At 38.9% G+C, this 24035-nt stretch overlaps 2 protein-coding genes across 8 annotated transcripts; one reads left to right on the top strand and one right to left on the bottom strand.

The window, feature by feature from the left end:
- Positions 1–1636: 1636 nt before the first annotated feature.
- Positions 1637–7211, bottom strand: LOC144059062 (uncharacterized). 4 transcript variants are annotated; one of them, XR_013295553.1, is made up of 5 exons: positions 7074–7210; positions 6088–6206; positions 5808–5878; positions 4942–5006; positions 1637–1992 (listed from the first exon to the last, which is right to left on the bottom strand). XR_013295553.1 is itself a non-coding variant. In XM_077577878.1 (4 exons), exons 1-4 carry the CDS (start codon positions 6762–6764, stop codon positions 1818–1820), a joined length of 339 nt encoding a protein of 112 aa, XP_077434004.1. In that variant the 5' UTR covers positions 6765–6914; the 3' UTR covers positions 1637–1817. The 4 variants fall into 4 exon arrangements, 1 of the variants encoding a protein (XP_077434004.1); XR_013295555.1 differs by lacking the exon at positions 6088–6206 and having other exon boundaries at positions 7074–7211; XR_013295554.1 differs by lacking the exons at positions 6088–6206; positions 7074–7210 and adding an exon at positions 6742–6914.
- On the top strand, positions 2779–23488 carry LOC144059060 (solute carrier family 4 member 11-like). Of its 4 annotated transcripts, XM_077577874.1 has the most exons (20): positions 2781–2995; positions 7061–7108; positions 8100–8195; positions 8688–8731; positions 9335–9554; positions 9633–9714; positions 11309–11432; positions 11605–11814; positions 13538–13622; positions 13722–13847; positions 14758–14871; positions 15096–15228; positions 15512–15585; positions 16373–16616; positions 19942–20048; positions 20117–20282; positions 21004–21177; positions 22033–22228; positions 22427–22596; positions 23357–23488. In XM_077577874.1, exons 1-20 carry the CDS (start codon positions 2959–2961, stop codon positions 23421–23423), a joined length of 2517 nt encoding a protein of 838 aa, XP_077434000.1. In that variant the 5' UTR covers positions 2781–2958; the 3' UTR covers positions 23424–23488. The 4 variants fall into 4 exon arrangements, with proteins under 4 accessions (XP_077433998.1, XP_077434000.1, XP_077433999.1 ...); XM_077577872.1 differs by having other exon boundaries at positions 2779–2995; positions 9335–9714; XM_077577873.1 differs by lacking the exon at positions 2781–2995 and adding an exon at positions 6890–6980 and having other exon boundaries at positions 9335–9714.
- The last annotated feature ends 547 nt before the right edge of the window (positions 23489–24035 follow it).

Genomic DNA, 24035 nt, shown 5'->3' with positions numbered 1-24035 from the left:
GTTCAAATGGTGTGGGGCCAAAGAGATCAAAATTTGACTCCCCCAGCCCCCAACACTGTGGGGATATGGGCATAGGAAGAATGAAAGCGATTTAATCTCGAGGACTCTGTGGCCATTTTTCCTTTTATCGACTGCCAATCTGTGTCCAGGAGTTAGTGATTTAAGGCTGTCGTGTGTGCGTTTAAATGATGAATAGGCATGCAGAATTAATTAAAACAAAGGAAGATGATGCAACACTGTTCAGTACAGGATCATGAATAAAAAATAAATGACGACTTGCTCTGTTGATAATGTCACTCAACCAGTGCTTTTTTTTTTTTGTAATCCAGAAAATTAAGACATAGATAAATGAGAACGGGATCAAGGATAAAAATATATGTGGACTCGTTTTGTTAGAAATGTCACAAAATATTGAAAAACTGTACAGCAATGCAAAATATTGCCACCCACCTCCAAACCGCTTATCTTCACTGTACAGTTTGCAACATGGGTCCTCTTGCTTTGCTTTTCATGACATGTGCTGCCATCTAGAGGCTTTTCTGCTACAAAGTAGTATTAATAATGTTTCTGTTTATAGAGGTGAATGCCCAAAAAAATTAACTTTATTTATTTCAATAATTTGTTTCATAAAGGGAAATGTTGTATTTGTTCGCCACACACAAATTGAAAATTTTCAAGACTATTTGTTTCAAGTTTGTTGATTATGCCAGAAAGATACAAAAAATAAACAAATCCAGAATTTCACTAAATGTGAATATTTCATGTTGTAATATGAAATAAGTACAGTAATATTAAGAAATATGCCCTCAGTGCTTTGTTGGCCCTTTTTTTTTGCATTAATTACAGCATAAGGAGGCATGGCATGAAGGTGATCAACCTTTAGCACAGTTCAACTGTTATTGTAGCCCAAGTTGCATTAATATTGGCCCTCAGATTGTCTGCATTTGGGGGTTTCTGTTCCCTCATCTTCTTCTTGACAATACCATATAAGGCCCATACATTTTCAATGAGGTTCAAGTCAGGTGAATTTGCTGCATGGCCAATACCTCATTCACTGCCACTGACGGCTATAGACGTCAAAAATGAATTTGAACTATTTGACATTTTTTTCCACTTTTGTTAACAAGAGAATGAAAACCTAGAAAAAAATGTATTGTACATTTAGAACAGATATAAAATTTGTGATTAATCTTGAGTTAACTAGTGAAGTCCTGTGATTAATTATTAAAAATTCTAATCACCCAATGTCCCTAATTAACAAAAGAAGAAAAGATTATAAAAAATTAGGGGCAGCAGACGAATACATTTTTAAAATTGTAATTAATCAATTAATCACAAATTTTATATCTGTTATAAATGCACGATAAAAAAAACTAGGTTTTCATAGTCTTGTTAACAAACGTGGAAAAAAATGTGAAACTAATATAGTTCAAATGAATTTTTGACGTCTATAGCCGTCAATGGCAGTGAATGAGTTACTGGCATTGGTAATTTTGTCTTTGTGGGCAGGTGCCAAATCCTGCCGGAAAATAAAATCATGGTCTCCAAAAAGCTCATCGACAGCGGAAAGCATGGAGTGCTCTAAAATTTCATGGTAGACTTGCTTGATTAGAGACAATTGATCCAAATCAACAAATGGCATGACTCCCCAAACCTTTATTGACTGTGGGAACATAACATTAGACTTTAAGCAACTTGACCTTTGCGCATCTCCAGTTCTCATCCAGACCTTGAATTTCCAAATCAAATTCAAAATGTATTTCCATCTGAAAAGGGGACACGGTTGGGACCACTGTGCAGTACTTTTTCTCCTTAGCCTAGCATAGATACATCTGACGCGGTCTTTGGTTATGACGTGGCTTGCGCTTGACGTATGGCATTCTACAGCTAATCATGATGTCATGATGTCTATATGTGGTGGTTCTTGATGCACTGACACCAGCCTCAGTCCACTCCTTATATGATAGATAGCCACAGCTCTCAATAGTTGCCCTGAAATTGATGACAGGCATATGAAATTGGAATTTGAAGCTCATATCAAAATCAAAATCAGTGTACTTAAAACGGAGCTGGCCATCATCATGAATGACAAACTATTATCAAATTGCACACCTTTTTTGTCAACTGAAGGTTAATGATTTCAATATTTTTTTTAATTATAGGTCAAAAATAAGTAAACAAAAAAACAATTAAAATACTACTACTACTTCTAACATAGTCTTGCCACAAATAGGGCAGGTCTGATGCCCACAAACTGCAGTTGCCACACGATGGCGGCAAAGCAACCTTTTCTATTGAGACAGTCATGAACTATATGAGTGAAATTTCTCTCCTCAGTGTACCACCAGATGGCACCACAACAATATTTATGTGTTGGATAAGGGCTGCACGCACAACAAAAAGGCGAGTTTTTCAGCAAATAATGGAGAGTAATCTCTGAATGGGCAAATTTGCAGAAACCACAATTATATCCACAATGATAATGATTTTTAGCTTTGACTGACACATCCAAACAATAATTTGAACAACATTTATGTTTGTTTTATTAATACTCATATTAATACTTTCATGACTGTGTCAATCGCCAATCTTTACTGTCTTTATAAAGGCACAACTCTGAACTGAAGTGTTCCTAATATTATGGCCTGAATAGTGGTAACATGAGCCAGCTCATAGGCAGAGGGACCCAGTAGGAACAAAAACCGGCCTCCACCCCAACACGTCACCTAACCACTTCCTCTTTCAAACCCATGTGCTGCTAGAGGAGGTCTTAGGTGCTCCACGTGTTCATGTGTCGTGCGTGAATGTATGCAACACATTGAGAGAGAGTAAGGGCGAGAAAGACTGAAGGACAGAGTGTGACAAACAGAAAGAGAGAGAGAGAGAGAGAGAGAGATCGCAAACATGAAAATGATGGGTTGACCTCTTGAGAGCATCTCACCTGAACCCCTGGAGAACATGGAGGGCAAAAAAGTCCTCCATTTCGTGCCGGCCGGTAAGTTTTTGAAAAAAATCTTTTTATAGGCGTGTGTGTGTGTGTGAGTGTGTGGTTTGAGAGTCTCCCACAGTGCAACCCGAGCCACCTAATATCACGTGGAGTGGAGAACTGTGCTATGCATGTGGATTGTTTTATGACAACATGACTTTTGTTTTGCTGTAGTTTATTCACTTTTCCTCAAAGATATGGTGATGAAGCAGCATTGCCCCGATTGTCAAAAAGCAACAAAGTCAACATTCACCCCCAGGCAAGAAAAGGGTTCATATGTGAGGATGTGAAGCAGCTACATAGACTACGTTTGCTTCGTCAAATGAGATTTTTCATCGAGATTTCCTTGTGCTTGCGCCTTTTAGTCGCCAAAAACCGGTAAATCTCAGTCACACGTCACAGATTAAGAAGATTAGGAAGAAGAAAAATGTCTCGTGTTTTAGATCTGACAAACCATTTGCTTTCAATTGACATGACGTATCCAATCGGATAGTATTTATGGCTGATATTATTGTTGGTCCACTGGCTACGTCCACTGTGCCGGATGAGCAAACATGAGGTGGTTTTCAATTGCAAGACTTTGAGTTGTTGAAGTGGACTGAGCAGTGAGGCTTTCCTTCCTGCTGTTTGCTTTACTTCGCGTCCGAACGTGTACATTGGGACGTCAAGTGCAAACACAGTTCACACAGCAGTCAGGTCGACTGAGCTCCAACTGCACATGACTTGACCCTGATAAAATCTGACGAGTGACGGGATCTTGATATTCTAAATATGCTAAAGCTTTTTTTCTCAGAGACACCACAAGGGTTCTTTTTTCTGTTTGTTTCCTATTGCTCAAGGGCATCCTCTTCTCGCTGATAGTGGGGCAGTGAGGATGAATACAACATTCTCCATGGTTAGAGGCAGTTTGGTATATCCAGAGATTTGTTTTATTGTCTGAGGGTTAGAGCAGTGGAAAACACGGATTCTTGAGTGCTAACTTTCTTGCACTGTGCAAATGTAACACGTTTATGCTGTTAAACTGATTATCATATGTACAGTATATTTGCCTCCTGTTACCTTTTGTTAGATAGTTGCCTCATTACCCCAAATGGAGCGAGCACAAGGCATATTTAGGTGGAAAGGAATTGCTGTGTGTTTTAAAAAATGCAAACAAACAAAACATATTTGCATTAAAGATGAAAACTCGCAATTGGAGTTACCTCTATCCCCCAAAGAGGGAATTAAATATTTTGTGCCTCCCCAATGCTCCGCCATGACTATAAATAGTATCATTTACCTATATATATATATATATATATATATATATATATATATATATATATATATATATATATTTTTTTTTTTTGCAAGTACTGTACACATTGAGAGTGCGCACTGCCACCTACTGTGGTGGATGTGCAATTGCACTTCTAGTTTACAAAAAACAAAACATGAAGTCATACCTCACCCCCTTATTTATACTGAGTTGAAGTACTAAGTTACAGTGAACCTATGCCTATTTGTGGATTTCTATTCACAAATTCACCAGTTTGCGTTTTTTTTTCTGTGGAACCTCAGCTATTTGTCACTTTCAATCACATTATTGTGCGCTTTCTCCGAACATGCCACAAGATGCTGCCAAACAGGTGCATTTTTCTGCTGAGTGACTACTAAATGGCTCAAACTAACAAGTTAAATCAAATAATTGGTAAGCAATTTATTTTTAAGGGAACTGATGTGTATAGTTTATTACTACTAAAGGCAAGTTAGTTGTCTTTTTCTTTTTATAGCATTTTTGTTCTTATCTAATTTCATTAACGAAAATGTTGTTTTCAGTTACAATTATTTTATTAGTTTGTGTTAATTACGCACAATAATAACCTTGGCCTCAACAAGTGATTGTTATGAAATCTGTACTTTAAGAATGCGTGATCCCGCCCACTGGTCATCATTGTAACAAAAGTCGAACTCACCATTGGCTCAGCAGTGTATAGAGTGTGATGAGGGCTGGCTCGCTTGCATAAGACTGGGCTGGCCCCTAAAACAAGAAAATGTAAGCAAGACAAGAAGACAAGGATGTGTCAGATTCTTGATCTTTGGGATATATTGACAAAAGCATGTCATTCTGGAAACTATTTGAAATTGTGGGGAAAAATGCATACAGCGTTAAGGAGCGACATGAAGCTACTCAGCTCACTTCAATGTAGTTTTTTGGCACCAAGATCCAAAGCAATACTTTTGTTTTTGACAACCCTTTAACCTGGGCCAAAAAACAGCTAAATGAGTAGCAAATCTAAAATATGTGGGGAACATTGTAATGCTTAAAATCTATTTTGGCAGCCATTTTATGATCAGTATGTCCCTATCAGAGATCGCACTAATAATTAGCTACAGTCAGAACACCTATGCCAAGTGGGACCTTTACCTTGACGACACCACACAGTAAAACTATCACAGGTGTGACACAAATATCTTGCTGCCTGAGCTGTGAGGCATCTCCCGTGAGGGGAAAAGGAGGCCTTGGGAATGTTCTGTGCTAATCTGCTACGAGACAGAGTCTAGCTCAGGAGGCTTCAGAGCAAAACAGCTCTTCTTTATAGAAACACAAAGACTGCTTATGAAAACATCGGGCACAGCTGCGCTCCGGTTTTCATTGTAAGTGAGAGTGGAATATGTGCTTTCCACTGCATGCTATTGCTTCCTTCCACATCGTCTTAACCGACATTATTACGGTCACTGTATGAAAAATAACCTCTCCACATTGCACTGGTGTGACGCTGTCCAAAAAACATGCATCAACATATGGGAAATTTCTGTATTCGAAACGCCGCTCGCTTACTGTGAGGAGTTTGCATGTTCTCTCCATCCTTGTGTGGGTCTTTTCAGGATACTCCGGCTTCCTCCAACATTCTAAACACATACACATGGCATGTTCATTGAAGACTGTTTGATTGTTATCTTCGGTGTGAATGTGACTATAGTCTTTGTTAGTATGTGCCCTACGATCGACTGGTGACATGTCTTGCAGCCTGTCTTGGCAAAAGTTAACCAGGACACATACTAGAGAAAATGGATGAATGTTATGTAGAATACATGTGAGACAATAAGGGTAGACCCACAGGCCATTTTGGCGTCCTGGCTCTTAGTTCGGTAAATCCTGCCTATATTGACAATTGCAAACATCCGGGCATTTCTGATACTTCCCCAATGCAAAGCAATGCAATCCCAAATGCTTCCTCTATACAATGAAAAAAAACAACATATTGTTACAGTAGTCAAAAGACATCTAATCATATTTTAAAATCAAAATAAATCCACACAAATATTTACAGACATTATGATTACACTATTGCGTGCGTACAGGTTAGTGACTATAGCGCGTTCTGGCTTGCATACAAATTTGAGCAGGTGCATCTAATTTTAAGTGTCCGCTGTGACACCGGCACTTCCATAGACAACAGCGACCCCTACAGAATCAATGGCCAAGTACAAGATCAATGAATTAAAAAATATAATGGACAAACGATTGACGATTCGAACGTAAACTTATACACACTAAGTTAAATGTCATGTAAAATATAAGCTTAATAGTATGAAATATGAAACTTAATACATCAGCGTGTTGCCGTTTACGAATCTCATTGACATTATTTAGAAGAACGGCAATACAGAACATAAAGTAAGAAAAAACAAAAGCGAAATTAGGAAGACATATTATATATTATTTTACCCAAACTCGCTAAAAAGGAAACTTTTATATTTATTTACTTAACAATTTAGCCAGCTTGGTGTTCATGGTTCATTGTTTCCTTAACTTCCCTTTTCTTCTTCTTCTACGGTCAGGTATGATACCGATGGCTTCCGCTATTACGTCCAAGTGATTAAAAAAAAAAAATACTTATTTTGATAGTCAAAATCCAAAGTGATCAATCTATTCCAATGTTTAATTTCTAACTATGGTTGGTTGTACGAAAGTATGGCCAGTCATTTGTTTTATATATGCATTGTGCAAGTATGTGTTTGGCATGAATAATGGATCATAGTTGAATGAAAAACAAACAAACAAACATGGCTATGTTTTTTTTCCCGCAGAGGTCTCACCAACCGGGAGCTCCAATGGATATGCGTTCCAAGAAATGGGTTTGTATTTTTCTATATATTTGTGATGATTTCTTTGACTGCATTCTTGTCATTTTCCTTTTAAGGTCTACTTTACAAACGTTTGCATGGACAGATATCAATCCTAGTGATCCCCTTTTACATAAGTTATATAAAATGGCCCTTAGTGACGTTTTAATACTCCATTAGTTAACAGCTACGCCTACTAGGAGAATGCAAGTGTCAACTAGTGCAGTATTATTTTCCCCCAAGTTGTATGCCAGAGGACGAATTTGGCATACAGCACTGGGGACAAGTGAGGCAAAACTACTATCAGACATTTTGGTGTTAGTGGTCCTGAAGTTCATTAGTGCGTGACACATGCCTAGTTTACTCTTAGGTTTAATGTTGTACTAGACGACTAAAAATGGTGTTGTTGGGACTATTGTGCTCTTGTACTAGTGATGACAAAGAGCTACTAGTAAATGGACCTTTAGCTGGATATCAAGGATATTGAATAAATCCTCAAGTGACTTGTCATACTTGTGGTCTATTTCAAATGCATGCTGTCCCCTTGCTGGATTGTTGAGAGTCTTAATTAATGGCTACATAACGAGGCGGATAATCTGTAAGGGGTGCAATCATCACTCATGGAGGCTTTTTGCTTAATTCTGAGACCTGTGTTCCTTCTCATAAAATAAGCTTCCACACTGTATTTATCGTCTGTACAATAAAGGAATTTACAAGGCGGTGCAATTTGTTATAGTGCTGCAGGTATTCTTTAAAGGTTTTGTTTTTTTAATTGGATCTCCCTCTCTCTTTCTCTCTCTACTTGTGGCTAGATGCCAGGGTGTAAAACAAAGCCTGGCTAACTATAGGAACCCTTAATGTTGCTAATATAACACCTACTGCTCAATAAAGAACCCGTTTATCTCACATAGGGCCAACAAATGAAATCAATACGGCTTGCTTTGTGTAAATCAATTATTTTTATGCTATATTAACTTAAAAGTAGCAAACTGGTTTATCGCAGAGCTGCGCAATGGAGAACAAGAGGATTATGGGAAAAATTCAGCCATCCCGCACAAGGACCCCATCTATGACAACGAGAGCCAAGTCAGTGTGTCAGGTGTGTAATATGAGTGTGAGAGGAAATAACACTAGTGGTTATTATTAAATGATCACAGTTGAAGCTCAAAAGTCTTAATTATGTATTATTAGAACATGTCTCAAAATGTATTTACAAAAAAAAAAAATCATCACATATGACATCAGCAAATCTTTGAGACTTTAACTCAGAGAACATCTTAAACATATCCCAGCTATATTTCGCAATGTCTTTGGCTTCTTTAATGATGACACCACAAACAAGTAACTGAAGCAGACTCGTGATAACCATTAAATCTAAAATGCAAAGACATTTAAATGGTTTCGTATGTTGCATATTTGGACCATATTTAATTGTTCAGGCACCTCTTAATTGATCATATTTGTATATCTTCTTTAAGTCTGCCACTCCTTCAAATTTTGAAAAACGTTGAACTATAGTCAGTCAAAGGGCAACTTGATAGAAACTGATCCAATTTGTGTGTTTATTTTTGTGTTATGTTTTTATTTACAGATACAGAAGGTCCAGGGTTTGGCCTTTTAAACACAACAAGAAAGGTAAAAATCATCTTTTTACCTAACCTTTTTCTTACAAATCATCTTGGGCGGGAGAACTTGTTAATCTCTAAATAGCACATGCAAATGAACACTTTATAATGAGGTATGTCATAAAAGATATATTTCAAATCCAAACTCAATTTTTTTCCCCTTCATAGTAATTCCTCTGGAATCGAATGCCCTTTCCCAGCCCATGCTTTCATGTACTCCTGCAGGGATTTTTCTGGGATCCTCCACATGACTTACCGTAGTTATTCTATTTTTCTTTGAGCTGCAAACGTTCCATGTCGCCATTCTTTTTTCCCAGATTTGATCAAAAATGGCATCCTTGAATACAAATGTAATAATCCTCCCTTCATGAGTCTTGCTTTCATGAGGTGGCCTCTGCACTGCACATTATAGGATACTGGTGGATTGCCAGGTTTGAGCACACTAAACAAAAACAAAAAAATATATAAAAAAGGAACACTATCTTGAAAGTACCGATTTTCAAATGTAAACAGGCGAGACTACGTTTCAAGCCAAGCAAGCCCCAAGTTTTAAAACTGGTGATTTCAATCTGACTTGAGCCTATAGGATTCTCCCTCATCTCTGCCTCTTTAGTATGTGAAGCTCATGGACTTTTGCGAGGAGGTGCGCGCCCACAGAGACTTGGATTCCTTCCTGGCCCAGGCAAGCGTCCTCCTGGACGAGGGATCGTCCACCCTGGACGAGGTCTTGAGGCGGATGTTGAGCAGCGCTGTGGAGGATGGCCACACCAAGTGTGACGTCAACCAGGTCATGGACTCGCTGTTCACAGATGCGGGAAGGAAGGAGCTGGACGGTAAGAACGCAAAGCATGAAATGAGACAAGTGATTTGGAATTGGATTATTTTGACTTCTTTTGTTTGTATGCCAACAGTTCACCTGCTGTCGGAAACTATTCAGGGGGTGACGGTGACATCCACGGGGATTCATTACCAGCAGTCGTGGCTTTGTATTCTGTGAGTTCATGTCCATGACATTGCCTTCAGTTTCATGCTGTATTTCTTTCTTTATTTGTGCTTTGTAATCAATACAAAATGGTGGGTCAGTTGTAAAAATATTATATAAAACAATGAGCCTGTTGGATGTATGGGCCCATCCTCTGCAATGCTGCCTTTGAAACAGACAAAAGACTGCTCTGGCACAGACTTGCACCAATTGTCATTGTGCTCTGAAATGACCAAGATGCAAGTAAATATAAAGTTGAAAGGAATTTATTCATCGGCGATACAGCATGACTCCTTCTTGTGTCAGCCCTTAGATTGCTTTGTTTCTGGTATTACATGAGCTCACGTCACCTCTCATTTTGCCTTTGCCTCAATTGTGCAGGTTTGCACTTGCAGACTTGGTCATTAAAGACGCAATTCAGCCGTTTAGCACTTCGTCTCATAATGCGCAGAATTAACTGCATGGCAATTTTATTCATTTGGCAGACACAATCCGGGGTGTGCCTTGTTAGTAGATGAGCATCCACATCTGTTTGTTTGAGCCACCTTTAACAGCCTGTGCATATCTAATGTGCCATTTTTACACCATATTTATTTAATATTCTGTGTATCTTGATTATGCCATGTTTAACTCTCCATACATGTAATATACCATATTTGGAGCGTATTTACTGTTATGGTAAATAATAGTGTCATACATTTGTGTTATAATGACTATTTATATTTACAATTGTTCTTTGCTTATAAATGTGCAAAAGCTAAATGTCGCTTAACCCCTGTGAACCATTTTGGTCTTTTTGATAGTTCTGACCAAGCCATTTCAAAATAAAAAACTGCCCACGAGCAATGACACAAAAATGCTATGAATTGTGACCAAAATTCACATGCAATATAAATATATCAAAACAATTGCCCCTGTATTTTGGATTATATCGATATTAAGCCTTTTTCTTACCATACATTGCTTTACATTGCATACATAAACTTTCAAGCATAACTGTATAAATTTGTTAACATTTGTTTCAATGTTTCTGGTGACCGGCGTAAAAGATTTGGACTTTATTGATGTACTTTTTTTTTTTTTTAACCCCTAGGCGTTATTGTGACCATTTTTTGGCTTTTTGTTGGTTCTGACCAAGCCATTTCAAAATAAAATACTGCCCACGGGTTAATCTGATTTCTCAGCCTCTTATTTAATTGGGTATAAAAAAAAAGATCACGGGCAGCACGGTGGCTGACTGGTTAGCACGTCTGCCTCCCAGTGCAGAGGACGTGAGATCGAGTCCGGGCTTCGGCCTTCCTGGGTGGAGTTTGCATGTTCGCCCCGTGCTTGCGTGGGTTTTCACCGGGTACTCCGGTTTCCTCCCACATTCCAAAGACATGCATGGCAGGTTAATTGAACACTCCAAATTGTCCCTAGGTGTGATTGTGAGTGTGGTTGTTTGTCTCTGTGTGCCCTGCGATTGGCTGGCAACCAGTTCAGGGTGTACCCCGCCTACTGCCCGAAGCCAGCTGGGATAGGCTCCAGCACCCCCCGTGACCCTTGTGAGGAAAAGCGGCCAAGAAAATGGATGGAAAAAAAGATCACCTGGTGTGTGTTTTTCAGCTGCAGTGTGAGTAGCCTACAGAAACGCCACGTTTGCATCGCACGTCTGGAAAGGCCGCAGAACTGGGGGGCCGACTGCTGCGAGGCGCGCTACGTCATCCTCATCCTGGCCCCACCCAGAACGGTAAGTACACTAGACCAGTTGGTCCTAATGACTGTGAGAGGTCATCATGTGTGTTCACTACTGTAAATTGTCCAATTTCACAAATAGTGTGCCTCATGAAGTTGCATACACAATTGTACATTTCATAGTCAACAAACATCCTTGGACTGTTCCCATGCTTCATCGTTCACAGAAAAGTACCAAGTCGGCCATTGAAGTGGGACGAACATTCGCCACCATGTTCGCGGACATTTCCTTCAGACAGAAGCTTCTGGAGACGAAGACCCTGGAGGAGTTCAAACAAGAGCTGGTCCGCCAGCGTCAGCAACTCTCTTCGTTCACAGAGAAGGAGGCTGTAGACCAAGTGGACGACTTTGACCCACGGAGAGGTAAAGAACTTAAGGTAAGGGAAGGAATCGGTGCCCTGTTGTGTCTACAGTCGTGTGAAACCATGGTAGCAACAATAAAACACCATGTTTCCAAACAACATTTTATCTTTCGGCTGACATTCCGTCTTTAGCGCTCCAGTCAGGCGTGCAATGAAATCAAGTGCCAAATGATGTGATTATCCTGATTCCAAAATGGACTTGTCAGGCAGGGGGAAAGAGATGCAGATGGGTTTGGAGAAAAGGCTGCCAAGTGCGCTTGGCAGCAGAATGACTGGAGACCCATCATGAGTCGACAAAACACTTCATTATGTCCAGTGTGTACATTTGTACTAAATACCTAAACATTTCCCCTCTGGAGAAATCTTGTGTTTGGGTTGTAACATTGACATACTTTGTTTCCTTGATGAGGATGGTTAAATGTTTGTTTAAAAGCCTTGATGAAGTAAGGTGATTGATGACTGAATAAGAACACATTTAATTGTCTTTATTGTATCTTATTTTGACCATACGGTCTGTGTATGGTATATAGCCATGAGGCACCACACTGCCTCTCACAGGTCATTTTTAGAACTACAACAGAGATCTGGTTTGGTGGTGGAACTGGATACTCAAGATTGTTGGTCTGGATATTGTTGTGGGATTTCTCACCAAAAAAATCAGTACAGTATGAATTGTAACAGTATATGTTCTAGTGTACAGTATATGTACAGTATATGCACCATATTTAGACTGTATTTATTCATCTGTGCATCTGCATTTTTAGACCACGTGATACTGTACAATAGTTGTACCTTATGGTCTCATGTATCATATTTAGACCACATTTAATAATCAGTTTTAATGCACCCAGTTTAGACTGTCCATATTCATGCATACTATTGTGTACCATATTAAGATCGTATTTATTTTTCTTTGTACCTAAAAATGTAGCCAATTAAGACAATATGTAAAGGGTGTGGGTTTTTTGGCGGGGACAATATTGTCTATGTAGCCCCACTAGTCTAAATATGGTATTCTGGTTGATATTGTGTTAGTGGAATATGAGTTAAGCAGCCAAATCTAGCTGTTTTTAACCATCTCAGGGGGCGGCCATTTTGCCACTTGCTGTCGACAAAAGATGACATCAGTGTTGCTCAGGTCTCAGGTAACAACCAATCACATCTCAGCTTCAGAAACTAGGTGAGCTGTGATTGGTTGTTTCCTGTGCCCTGAGCAACATTGATGTCATCTTCAGTGGCAAAATGGCCGCCGCCTGAGCTTGAGAAAAATGGCTGTTTTGCTTCGAAACTCATATTCCACAAATGTAATCGTAGTAGAGGTGAGAGTAGGTCAAATAGTCTCGTAGCAAGTCATAAGTCAGTCGAGTCTTAACGTTAAGGTTTCTGACAAGTTCATCAAACAAGTCAAGTCAAGTCGAGTCAAGTCATTACTTAGCTTTAGAAGTTCATAAGTCATACAACCTTGCCGAGTTACCACATGTATTTGATACGACTTAAGTCTGACTTGAGTCAAGTCATGTGACTAAAATCCCCTACGTCTGATGGATAGGACCTATTACTGAATACCGGTTTGAAGGTTGATCAGAAAGAAAAGCTCTATGAACTCTTTTGATTTAAAGTAACGTTTGCTCAAAACTCAATAGCTCTTCAACTTGTGTGCATACAATACTCAAACAGTCCCTCAAATGTCCTGCCACACTGACGTGTTTTGTTTTGTTTTTTTGTTTTTTTATCGCAGTGGAAAGATTTCTTCAAAGCTGGTAAAGGTGTTTATGACGACCTACGCCGCCGCCTTCCGCTCTACCCTTCCGACTTCACAGACGGTAACTCACCTTCTTTTTTTAGCTTTCATAAGTGTTGTGCTTTAAAGGCACTCCTGTCAAGGTGTTTTCATTTGAATGTTACCATTACCCTGAATAAAGGTATCATTGGGAAGGACCGCTCTCTGCTCAAGTACACCACTACTGCCATTTTCCTTTACATCGCTATTCTGCTGCCAGCCATCGCCTTCGGTTCTCTCAACGACGAAAGCACAAGAGGGGAGATAGGTACTGACTTTATAAATACTTCAGTTGCCAACATTAAATAACATTGTAGATAACATTTGTCAAAATCAAGGCATGGGGTCAGATCCAGCTGATAAAGTAAGCCTACTTTATGTTTCTTGCTCGATGGATTTCATTATTTTCATTTTTGCAGAAAATCTGTACTGGCCTTATCATTTGTCTTCACTTTTAAAAGCATATTTTTCACTAAATCCCTTCTAACCATAAAATGAGAAATAGTTACAGTCTGTATATGGTTTAGGCCAACACTATCTAAAGAAGCCTTCAAAAATTGTAATTCATTTGACAAGGTTTAATCTAGTTCAACTGTAAATGGATTTGATTTAGTCAGCAAATAATAATCAAACCCAAGTTATGTCAATTTAACCATTACATTGTAAATAGTATTTGAATTGTACAGCAACGTGTCACAAAATTTAAAGGGGAAGTCAACCCCCCCAAAAAAAATTTGGACAATAATATGTTCTATGCAGCCCCACTGGTCTAAATATGCTATTCTGGTTAATATTACGTTAGTGGAATATGAGTTAAGCCGCAAAATCCGGCCAGGGGGCGGCCATTTTGCTACTTGCTGTCGACTGAAGGTGACATCAATGTTGCTCAGGGCTCAGGCAAATCACAGCTCACCTGTTTTCTGAAGCTGAGCTGCAATGGGTTGTTACCTGAGACCTGAGCAACATTGATGTCAAGTGGCAAAATGGCCGCCCCCTGAGATGGATAAAAAATGGCTGGATTTGGCTTCATAACTCATATTCCACAAATGTAATATTAATCAGAATGTCATGTTTAGACAAGTGAGGTCACATATAACATATTATTGTCAAGAAATGTTTACGGTTGACTTCCCCTTTAAGAACCCCTGTGTGTAGACTGAGTTGAATATCTTTCACAGATGTTCAGAAGACCATCGTGGGCCAGAGCATCGGAGGCGTGATCTACTCCTTGTTTGCCGGTTCGCCGCTTGTCATTCCACTGACCACTGCCCCATTGGCCATCTTCATAAGTGGTGCGTTCTCATAAACATATTCCACTGAGATATTGGCAGAGTAACTCACAGATCTGCAAGTCATTCGTCCCGCCACATACAGGGTCAAGGCTTCCATAAGTCTTAGGCAAGCAAATCCTAAAACTGGCGACTTGAGTCCAGCCAGGGGACTCCAGTTTCCCACCTCTGGATATTGAACCAACAAACAGATTTTTTTTTTTTCATTCAATTGGGTTTGCTCATAGTGATCCGGGGCATCTGTGATGACTACGACCTGGACTTTGACGCCTTCTATTCTTGCATCGGCTTGTGGAACAGTTTGTTCCTCATCCTGGGAGGATTTTTCAACGTCAGCCTGCTGATGAAGCTCTTCAAACGGTGAGTACATTGTACAACATAACATAATAAAAAATAATAACGCACAGGCTGACACGACCACATTTCCACAGTTAGACGCCGAGTGTGACATTTCAACTCCTGTTTAAATATGTAACACTTTGCTCAATAAACCCAATTGGGACCTCAGGGCAAGGACTTTGATTTTAAAAATTGGATGTTATGACTTCCTTTTTTTTTTGCACCGTGATGTTTTATTCCACTGGGTCGGATTGTTATGTCTGCACACTTGGAAACAACCCTGCTATGCTTCTCTTTCTGCCAGCTCCACAGAGGAAGTCATTGCCTTGTTCATCTCCATCGCATTTGTTGGGGATGCAGTGAAAGGAACAGTTAAAAGTGAGTCCATTAAACATGTGTGATTATGAAGATAGACTTGGCAAAGCAGGGATGGAGAACTTTATGGAAAGATTATAATGCCAAGATTATTATTATTATTATTATTAAGTATTTAGGCGTTTTGTTGATGTTTCTTTTAAAGAACACTACCTCTAAAGTGCCTCAATCATTAAACCAAAATAATTTAACACGGGGTAGTTTTAATTAAATGGTTTTAATATATTTTTTAAAAGGTTTAATTAATTAAATATTTAAATATACAAAATTGTTCAAATCAATCTTAAATAATATTTATGCGATACATTCCCCCCGTATGTACTAGTTTTAAATTGAAATTATTTTTGGGAAATTAAATAGCATATACTGTATAACATGATACATTAAAAATATAAAATTCAATAATTTTCTCTTTCTTACACACAAAAAAGTTTTAATACAATTACAGTGGAACATTAGTTTTTATGATGAATCTGTTCCAGAAATTTGGACTAAAACAATATTTACAATAGGAAATAATGTAAATCCAATTAATCCATTCCAAACAAAATGTAGTTTTAAATAGTGCTCTATCCTAAGTTTTTAAACACATCTAGCTGTAAATAACTTGAAACTGAAATAAAAGCTGGAATTTTGAAATTTTGTCTCATATTCATATTTTGAACTGAAAACCCAAATGTCCTCAGTCTACAACAAAAACAAAACTAATTGACCTTGCCGTCCCAATACCTTTGGAGGGGACTATATTCTCAAATGAATAGTCAATTCAAGATGTCTCTTTCCTTGCTAGTTTTCCAACACTTCTTCCACGAGCCCACGCTGGCGACTGCAAACAGCACGCTGGTGCTTCACCAGATCACAGATGTTCTGGAGCAGATGAAGAACCAGACGTCAGGCCATCAAAACGAGGAGCACGCCAACGTCTTCCTGCCTAAGTCTCTGGTGATTTGCTCCAGAGAGATCCCCATCCTGTGCCTGCTGCTCATGCTGGGCACCTTGTGGCTGGGTTACGCCCTCTACCTCGTCAAGAGGAGGTAGGCCACTGACTGCAAGACACCCTAGCTAGCTATTACACCTACACCTTATGAACTGTCTTTTTTTTGTGTCGTAGGTATAACAGATTCAGATGAACATTTACATCCATCCATCCATTTTTCCGAACCGTTTAATCCTCACAAAAAGACCAAAATAAACATTACCGTAGTTTTAATTTTGTCAACGAAAACTAAACAACAATAATTTAATCAACACACATTTTTCACCGGGCTAAAACTAGACTACACTAAAACCCTCATGAATAAACAATAACTGGGACTAAATCAGTATGCATTTTCGTCGACTGATGAAGACGACACGAAAATAACTTCACTTAACTCTTTGACTGCCAAAAACGTTAAATAACGTTTCGTAAAATCCTATGGAGGAGTGCCAAAGACGTTAAAAGACGTTTTTTTTTTCAAAACAGGTGAAACTAACCATTTTCTATTGTTGATTACTCAAAAATGGAATAAGGTAGAAACAAACTTTTTTTTTTCTGATGGAAGATGAGAGTCCAATCTTGTTTTGGCAGTATGTGTGTTTCCATAGTCCAAACACATAATTTTCTATGTACCTTGAAAGATCAGTCAAAATGCTTAAAATCGGCTGGCACCCACGGCATCCCTTTTCTGAAAACGTCTGGCAGTCAGAGTTAATAAAAACTGGACATTTTAATTCATAAACACAAACGAGATGAAAATGATGTGATTATGATTTTGCTTTGTTTAGTTATAACGTAACAATCCAAACGGCTACAGCGTTCCAACAATAATGTTAATCCGACCGCTAACTAATGCTGACTATCATACTAGCTCATAGCATGGAATCATAGCAGCCACTCGTTCATATACTATAATTACGTGTTTTTCATCAAAAAGATAAGACGTTTTTATGTGAAATAGTTTTAGTTCCAACATGTTCAACATAATCTGCTCACAATTTTTTTTTACATGGGTTAAATATGTCAACTATATGATTATGTTTTCTTGGACTAAAATAAAGACTAAAATGCTAGATTTATAGTCGACTAAAAATACTAAATAAAATCGGGATCATTTTGACTAACTATGATAAAAAAAAACTAACAAGCATGATTGAAACTGGACTAAAACTGAGACTAAATTTAAAAATGGTGGATAAAATTAACACTACTACATTATCGTACCTATCTAGCTAACACTCACACACAATTGTAAAAAAAAATTGGTGAGGAATCCCACAATATCCAGACCAACGATCTTGACTTTCCAGTTCCATCCCCAAACCAGATGTCTGTTGTAGTTCTAAAACTGACCTGTGAGAGGCAGTGTGGTGCCTCATGGCACCCAGACGTACAGAAAAAAAGGACTAAAGAGTGGTCGTAGATTATAACTAGATTAGAAGAGGCTAGGCTAAAGTCTATTGGGGCCCCAAGCAGAAATTAACTGAACCCCCCCCCACTTATACTGTGACAACGTTTATAACAGAGTACACTTGACCACTGTTTAAAAATGAATGTCTCTTTCACACTCCTAGGAGAGTAATCCTTTGCATCAGTGGTTGAGGATTGTGTCTCGTTTGAATGCAAGTAGATAAATACAGCCATAAAGTGGATCATTTTGTCCAGATGAAATCAAGTGGGGCGAATGAATAGCACAAGTAGGTTTCACAGCACTTTTGCCGCTTTATATATTCCATCCGTCACCGTACGAGAGGGGAATATTTCACTTTCCGCTGCACTCTTTTATTTGTCTGCCAGCCACCGTGACCCATTTGTTTCGGCCACTTGACACAGCGCTGTGAAATGTGAAAGATTCGTTTCTCTCTCTCGGCTTGTTGTGGCAAATATTTTACTGTACAGTAATAAACAAGGCGAGGTGTCTCACAGGCAAGAGCTCCCGCGTTTGAATCTCGGCTTTTTTTTTCTGGAGCTTCCACTTCTTTGTATAGCTCAAATGTGTGTTATTAAAAACGATATTAAAAATGGATGGAGTAAAGACTCTAAGACTGGGACACACCGAAAGTAACTTTCATTCCTATGTTAGCATATGGAAACAAGGTCTTCTCAGTTTTTGTGAAGTTCCCTGATTTTTTGCAAGCTGGCTATAATTATGGGACTGCTGAGCGTAGCAAGCAGCACATATTACTATCCTACAAAAATGGGTTTATTGCGGTTATTATATCATCTTCCACGGATTTTTCCGCAAAAATGCGGCCCGTACCGTAGATCGCACTGGGACAAATGAGGTATCAAACGATGCGGCTCGATCTGACTCGGTGCGGCATTATTTTTCTAGGAATTCCCACTTACCACGGCGACGCAATACCCCAAAAACTACCCCAAAAAGTGCCATAGGAATGAATGGGAAATGGAAAGACAAAATCACACATCAAGCACCTTTTTCCAAGACACGCTGTGCACGCATACGTTATCCGACCGATACGAATTTTAGCTCATTTTGTAGGAATTTTTCCCATCTTTAGCTCAGTGTTGAAATTTTTTTTAAGGAATGAAAGCTCTCCCCTCTGTGCGGGTTCAAAGACAGTGAGTCATATAGCATTTTAACACACTCTGTTTTAGCAATTAGCCAGAGTGCCGGGAAGCAACAAATCTCTTGCCAAAAGTCAAAAGTTTCACTTCAAGTTGTCACCATGGCCACAATCTTTTCTCACTAGACGTCAAATTCTCACATTTTGTAGTCACGAGTGTCTTCTTTCAGACAAACTAACTTTTATTTGGCTAAGGTGTCATTTAGTACCTTTATTTTCCCTTTTAAGCTCGGACAAGTCGGACCAACTCGCCTATCTCTGCCATGTTAAATTCAGGCGCCTTTCGCTCTTCATTTCTGATAAATCATAAGTTTTCAACCTGCATTCATTTGGTCATTTTTCATCAGATTAAAAAAATGAGAACATGCTCGTGTTCCCCAAACCCTTGCCGTTCTAACGAGCCATTTCTTGAATCTGTATCTTGAACCGTTAAGTCGTGAGAGACTTTTGTTCAAGGGGTGCGTCTCTCATAGAATCTCAATGGAATGTGGGGCGCGTGACGGCTCCAAGTCAAAAATGGGTGTGCGTTGTTAAAGTGACAGTGACATATTTTTAGATTATGGTTAACTTCCACATTTCTTGACCGATTCCAGTCATTTAAATTTTAAACTGTTCAGCTCATTACCAAAGAGTCAGCAGTCCCATTCAAAATTTCCGCGGGAATTTTTCTAGTTGTTTCTTGATATAAGATAAATGAGCCACATGCTGCTTCACTAAGTCTAAAGCCAAATACGTTTCTGATCTGCTTTGAGAAATTTCCTCTACCACTTTTTTTTTTCTCATTCCTTTCAGCCCATATATGAACGGCAATGTCCGAGAAGTAGTGTCCGACTGCGCCCTGCCCATCTCCGTGCTAGTTTTCTCCTTCATCGGCTCGTACCTCTTCCTCGACATACAGAGTGAGTGCCTGTCTCTTTGTCTTTTTGACCATATGACACATGTCAAACGATTCGCCCCCTCTCGACAGTCCCCGTGTTCAGCGTCCACAACGGGCCCGTCTTCAACTACCCGCCCTTCGACAAGCTGTCGGGCCTGAACACCCTGAGCGCCGTGGGCCTCGGCTTCCTCCTCGCCCTGCTCATCTTCATCGATCAGAACATTGTCATTTCACTCACACACGTGCCGGAACACAAGTAAGAGACGGACGGGTGCCTTTTGTAGTTTTCTGCTAGAACGCAGTTGTAAACACCTGCACAGTCTCGTGAGATTCAATGCGAGAGCATATTGATTCGAGGGCAGAGTGATACAGCCTTAATGTAAATTCTCAGATTTGCATTTTTTTCGTTTTGCTTAAAGAAAAAGTAAATGACAATGACATTATTATTGTTTTTTATAAAGTTTAGCTTTCTCTTTTTTTCCTCTTCTGGGGTTTGCTTTCTGTCTCCTGATACCAAACAAGCTTTGAAAAAAACTTGCATCGACTTCCACATAAATAATAATGAAAAAAATATTTAAATATAATGGGAAAGTAAAAGTGAAAATGTCCCTTTTGACAAAATTGAAAATTTAAGACACATTGATAAATCACTGTTTTTGCAACATTAATGGGCATACACAGTATATGTCTTTAGCAACGTTAAGCGAAATTGAAAATGACTGTGGTTGGTTCTACTGGGTTCCTTTCTAGCCATACAGAAAACAATATGGAAATTCTAGTTAATAGTTCTTTGCTCTTTGGAAAAATAGTCACTGCAGGATTCAGAAAAGTCGCTAATAGTGACCAAATAGCTAAGAAGCCAACACTTTGAACTTAGCTTATTTGGAATTAATTCAATTTAGTCTCCTGTTGAAGTTTGTTTAATGATTCAGAGAGAGAAAAAAAATATTCTGATGTATGAGTTTTGTCGGTTGCAGGCTGCTCAAAGGCACGGCATTCCACTGGGACTTAGTACTGACGGGCCTCATCAACATCCTCATGTCCTGTCTGGGGTTGCCATGGATGCACGCCGCCTTCCCGCATTCCTCACTGCACGCTCGTCAGCTGGCCAAAATGGAGCAGCACGTGGAGAACGGCCATGTCTACACCACGTGCGTCAACCATATTCTATATATAAATATGGCCCACAATTGAAGTGATTTTAAGTATTTATTTGTTTATTTTTACATTATTTGAGCTTCCAGTTTATAAAACCCATGAAAACAGGATGTCAAATAATGTGAAAAAAATCACCATGGCCCTCATTTTCCCTCATTTTCCTCTTACTGTATTACGAGAGGAAAACGAGGGCCACCAGACCCCAAAAACAAAGAGCTGACAGCAAACATTTAAAAAAAAAACTGGGCTTCCAGGACCCCCGGGCAATGCCACGGCGCATGGAGACGGTGATTAAGGCAAAGGGAATCCAACCAACTATTGAAGATTGACATATCGTTTTGAAAATACCATCCATCCATCTTTTTTTTTCCCCCATGCAAAACACTGGCAAGTATGCATGGTGAATTCTGCACATGATTCAAATTTTTTTTAGACACCCTGTTTTCATGGGTTTTATGAGCTGGAAGCCCAAAAAATGTAAAAATAAACAAATATTTGAAATCACTTAAATTGTGGGCCCTGAACCTATAATCTATGGAAATTTGACTTTTTGAATGGAATTACGGAAATGATTCTAATATTCAAATTTTTTGACGAGCACCTGTATATATCCCACTCGTAAAAAAAAAAAAACATCCAGGTTGAGACTGTATTGATGCCAAAATGTGCAGACAAGAAGTTACACCTAAACAAACGAACTGAAAAATAATGATGAGAACCTTGAATGAGGTGAAACAAAAAATGTTTTTGGAACACACTGTAGTCATCATCTTGATTGTATCGGAATGTTGAAAACGAGCGCAACGAAGGACCCGATGCGTGTTTTCTCTTTCCAAATGTCAAAACAGTATCATCAGCGTGAAGGAGACGCGTCTGACCTCGCTGGTTGCCAACATCCTCATCGGCCTGTCCGCCTTCATGCTGCCCATTCCTCTCCAGTGGATTCCCAAACCCGTCCTCTACGGGCTCTTCCTCTACATCGCCGCTACGTCGCTGGACGGGAACCAGATGGTGGACCGCATGGCCCTGCTGGTGAAGGAACAGGTGTGCACAAATCAAGCTTTTTTGCTCCTTTTTTTCACGTGTTGTAGAATAATCGGCATAATGATGCACATATGCTGGATCTGGCGGCCCCGATGCAAGTGGACCCTTTGTCCTCCTGCATTGTTGTTTTTTTTTTTTTACAGCATGAAATAAGGCAATGAGAAGCATCTTGTAAGCATGTGACTTTTGTTGATGTAGACGGCCTATCCCCCCACCCACTACATCCGCCGTGTACCCCAGAGGAAGGTGCACTACTTCACCGGGCTGCAGATGATCCAGCTCATCATCCTGTGTGCCTTTGGCATGTACCCTCTGCCCTACATGAAGATGGTCTTCCCCCTACTGATGATCTTGCTCGTCCCCATCAGGTGAAGAGAGACAGACTTTTATTTCTTTCCTGTTTTGATAACTGAATAGCACGCTGGCCCGTCTACGTAAAATTAATATTTTATTCAAATGGTCAAAGTCACCTTCTGGATTTACCCGAACAAATACCCCCCCCCCCCCCCCCCCCTTCTGCTGCATATAGCGTTGCTTGCTTCCCACTCCTCTACCCGTCCGTCATGACGATGAAAAGCTTCTTCAGTCAGACTGAAATTCGCTTGTTTATGTAAATAGACTTTTAGAGTTATGTGTTTTGTTTATGTAAATGCGCTGAAGGGCATTTTCATTGTCTCTAATTGACCGTGTATGTAAATGAGCAGGTAGGTTTGCATTTTCTGTTTACATGAATGGACAGCTTATTTTTTATCATGTTCATATATAAAGTGGCAGACAGACATTTGAATCATGACTGTAATTTAAATGGACAGATGGACGTTTTTGTTGCGTTTGATTGGACAGACTGTCGTTTCCATAATCTGCATATCCAAATGAATGGCTAATGTCGGTATTATGGTTATGTAAATGGCCAGATTGACATCTTTGTTGTGCGTGCGTGCGTGTGTGCGTAATTGGACACAAATATATTACTTTATGTTTACATGTAAATTGGGAGCGATATTTGCATTATCAGTGTGCGAAAATGTACTTATAGACCTGTATCTGTTTATGTTCATATACCTGCAACTGTTTATTTTTTTTAGCCCAATATGACATTTGTAATATTTTCTCTGTGTTTTGATTCAGGACCAGCTTACTTCCAAGAATGATTGACCCCAAATATCTGGACATCATGGACTCGCAGTACATATAGAACAACAAAACATTAAAAAAAAAATATATATATATATATATATATATATATATATATATTTATATATATATATATATATATATATATATATATATATATATATATATATATATATATATATATATTTATATATATACATATTAAAAATGAAGGAAATGGACTCTTGACATATCTGCAGTTGCTTGTTAACAATCAGTGTCATTATTGTAATCATTGTTAACTACTTCACCAACCATTTTCTGCAAGCTAATCAGTCACGAGCAAGCATCCACACACACAAAAATGATATCATTATTCAGAACCTCTTTTTCAGTTTTATTTGTATTTTTTTTGTTTGTGGATTTAACTTTTTTTTTTACATGACACATTTTTACTTGAGCATCACTTGTGCAATACAAATTGTTGTACTGACGTTTAGGTAGAATAAATTCAATGTATCATTTGAATGAAACTCAAAATCCGGTTGCTCACTTTTTTTGTTCTTGTTTCAAAAATTATGTTGTTACAAATGTATGTTATTATATAGAGAATTTGCTTAGTGCAGTTGCAATGTGGGCATTAAACCGAAGAATTGCCATCAAATGAAGCCCTTTGTTAATTGTCTGTTTGGAT

Source organism: Vanacampus margaritifer, chromosome 10, assembly GCF_051991255.1.
Source record: "Vanacampus margaritifer isolate UIUO_Vmar chromosome 10, RoL_Vmar_1.0, whole genome shotgun sequence".
NCBI lineage: Eukaryota > Metazoa > Chordata > Actinopteri > Syngnathiformes > Syngnathidae > Vanacampus > Vanacampus margaritifer.
This window is presented reverse-complemented; position numbering and strand designations above follow the sequence as displayed.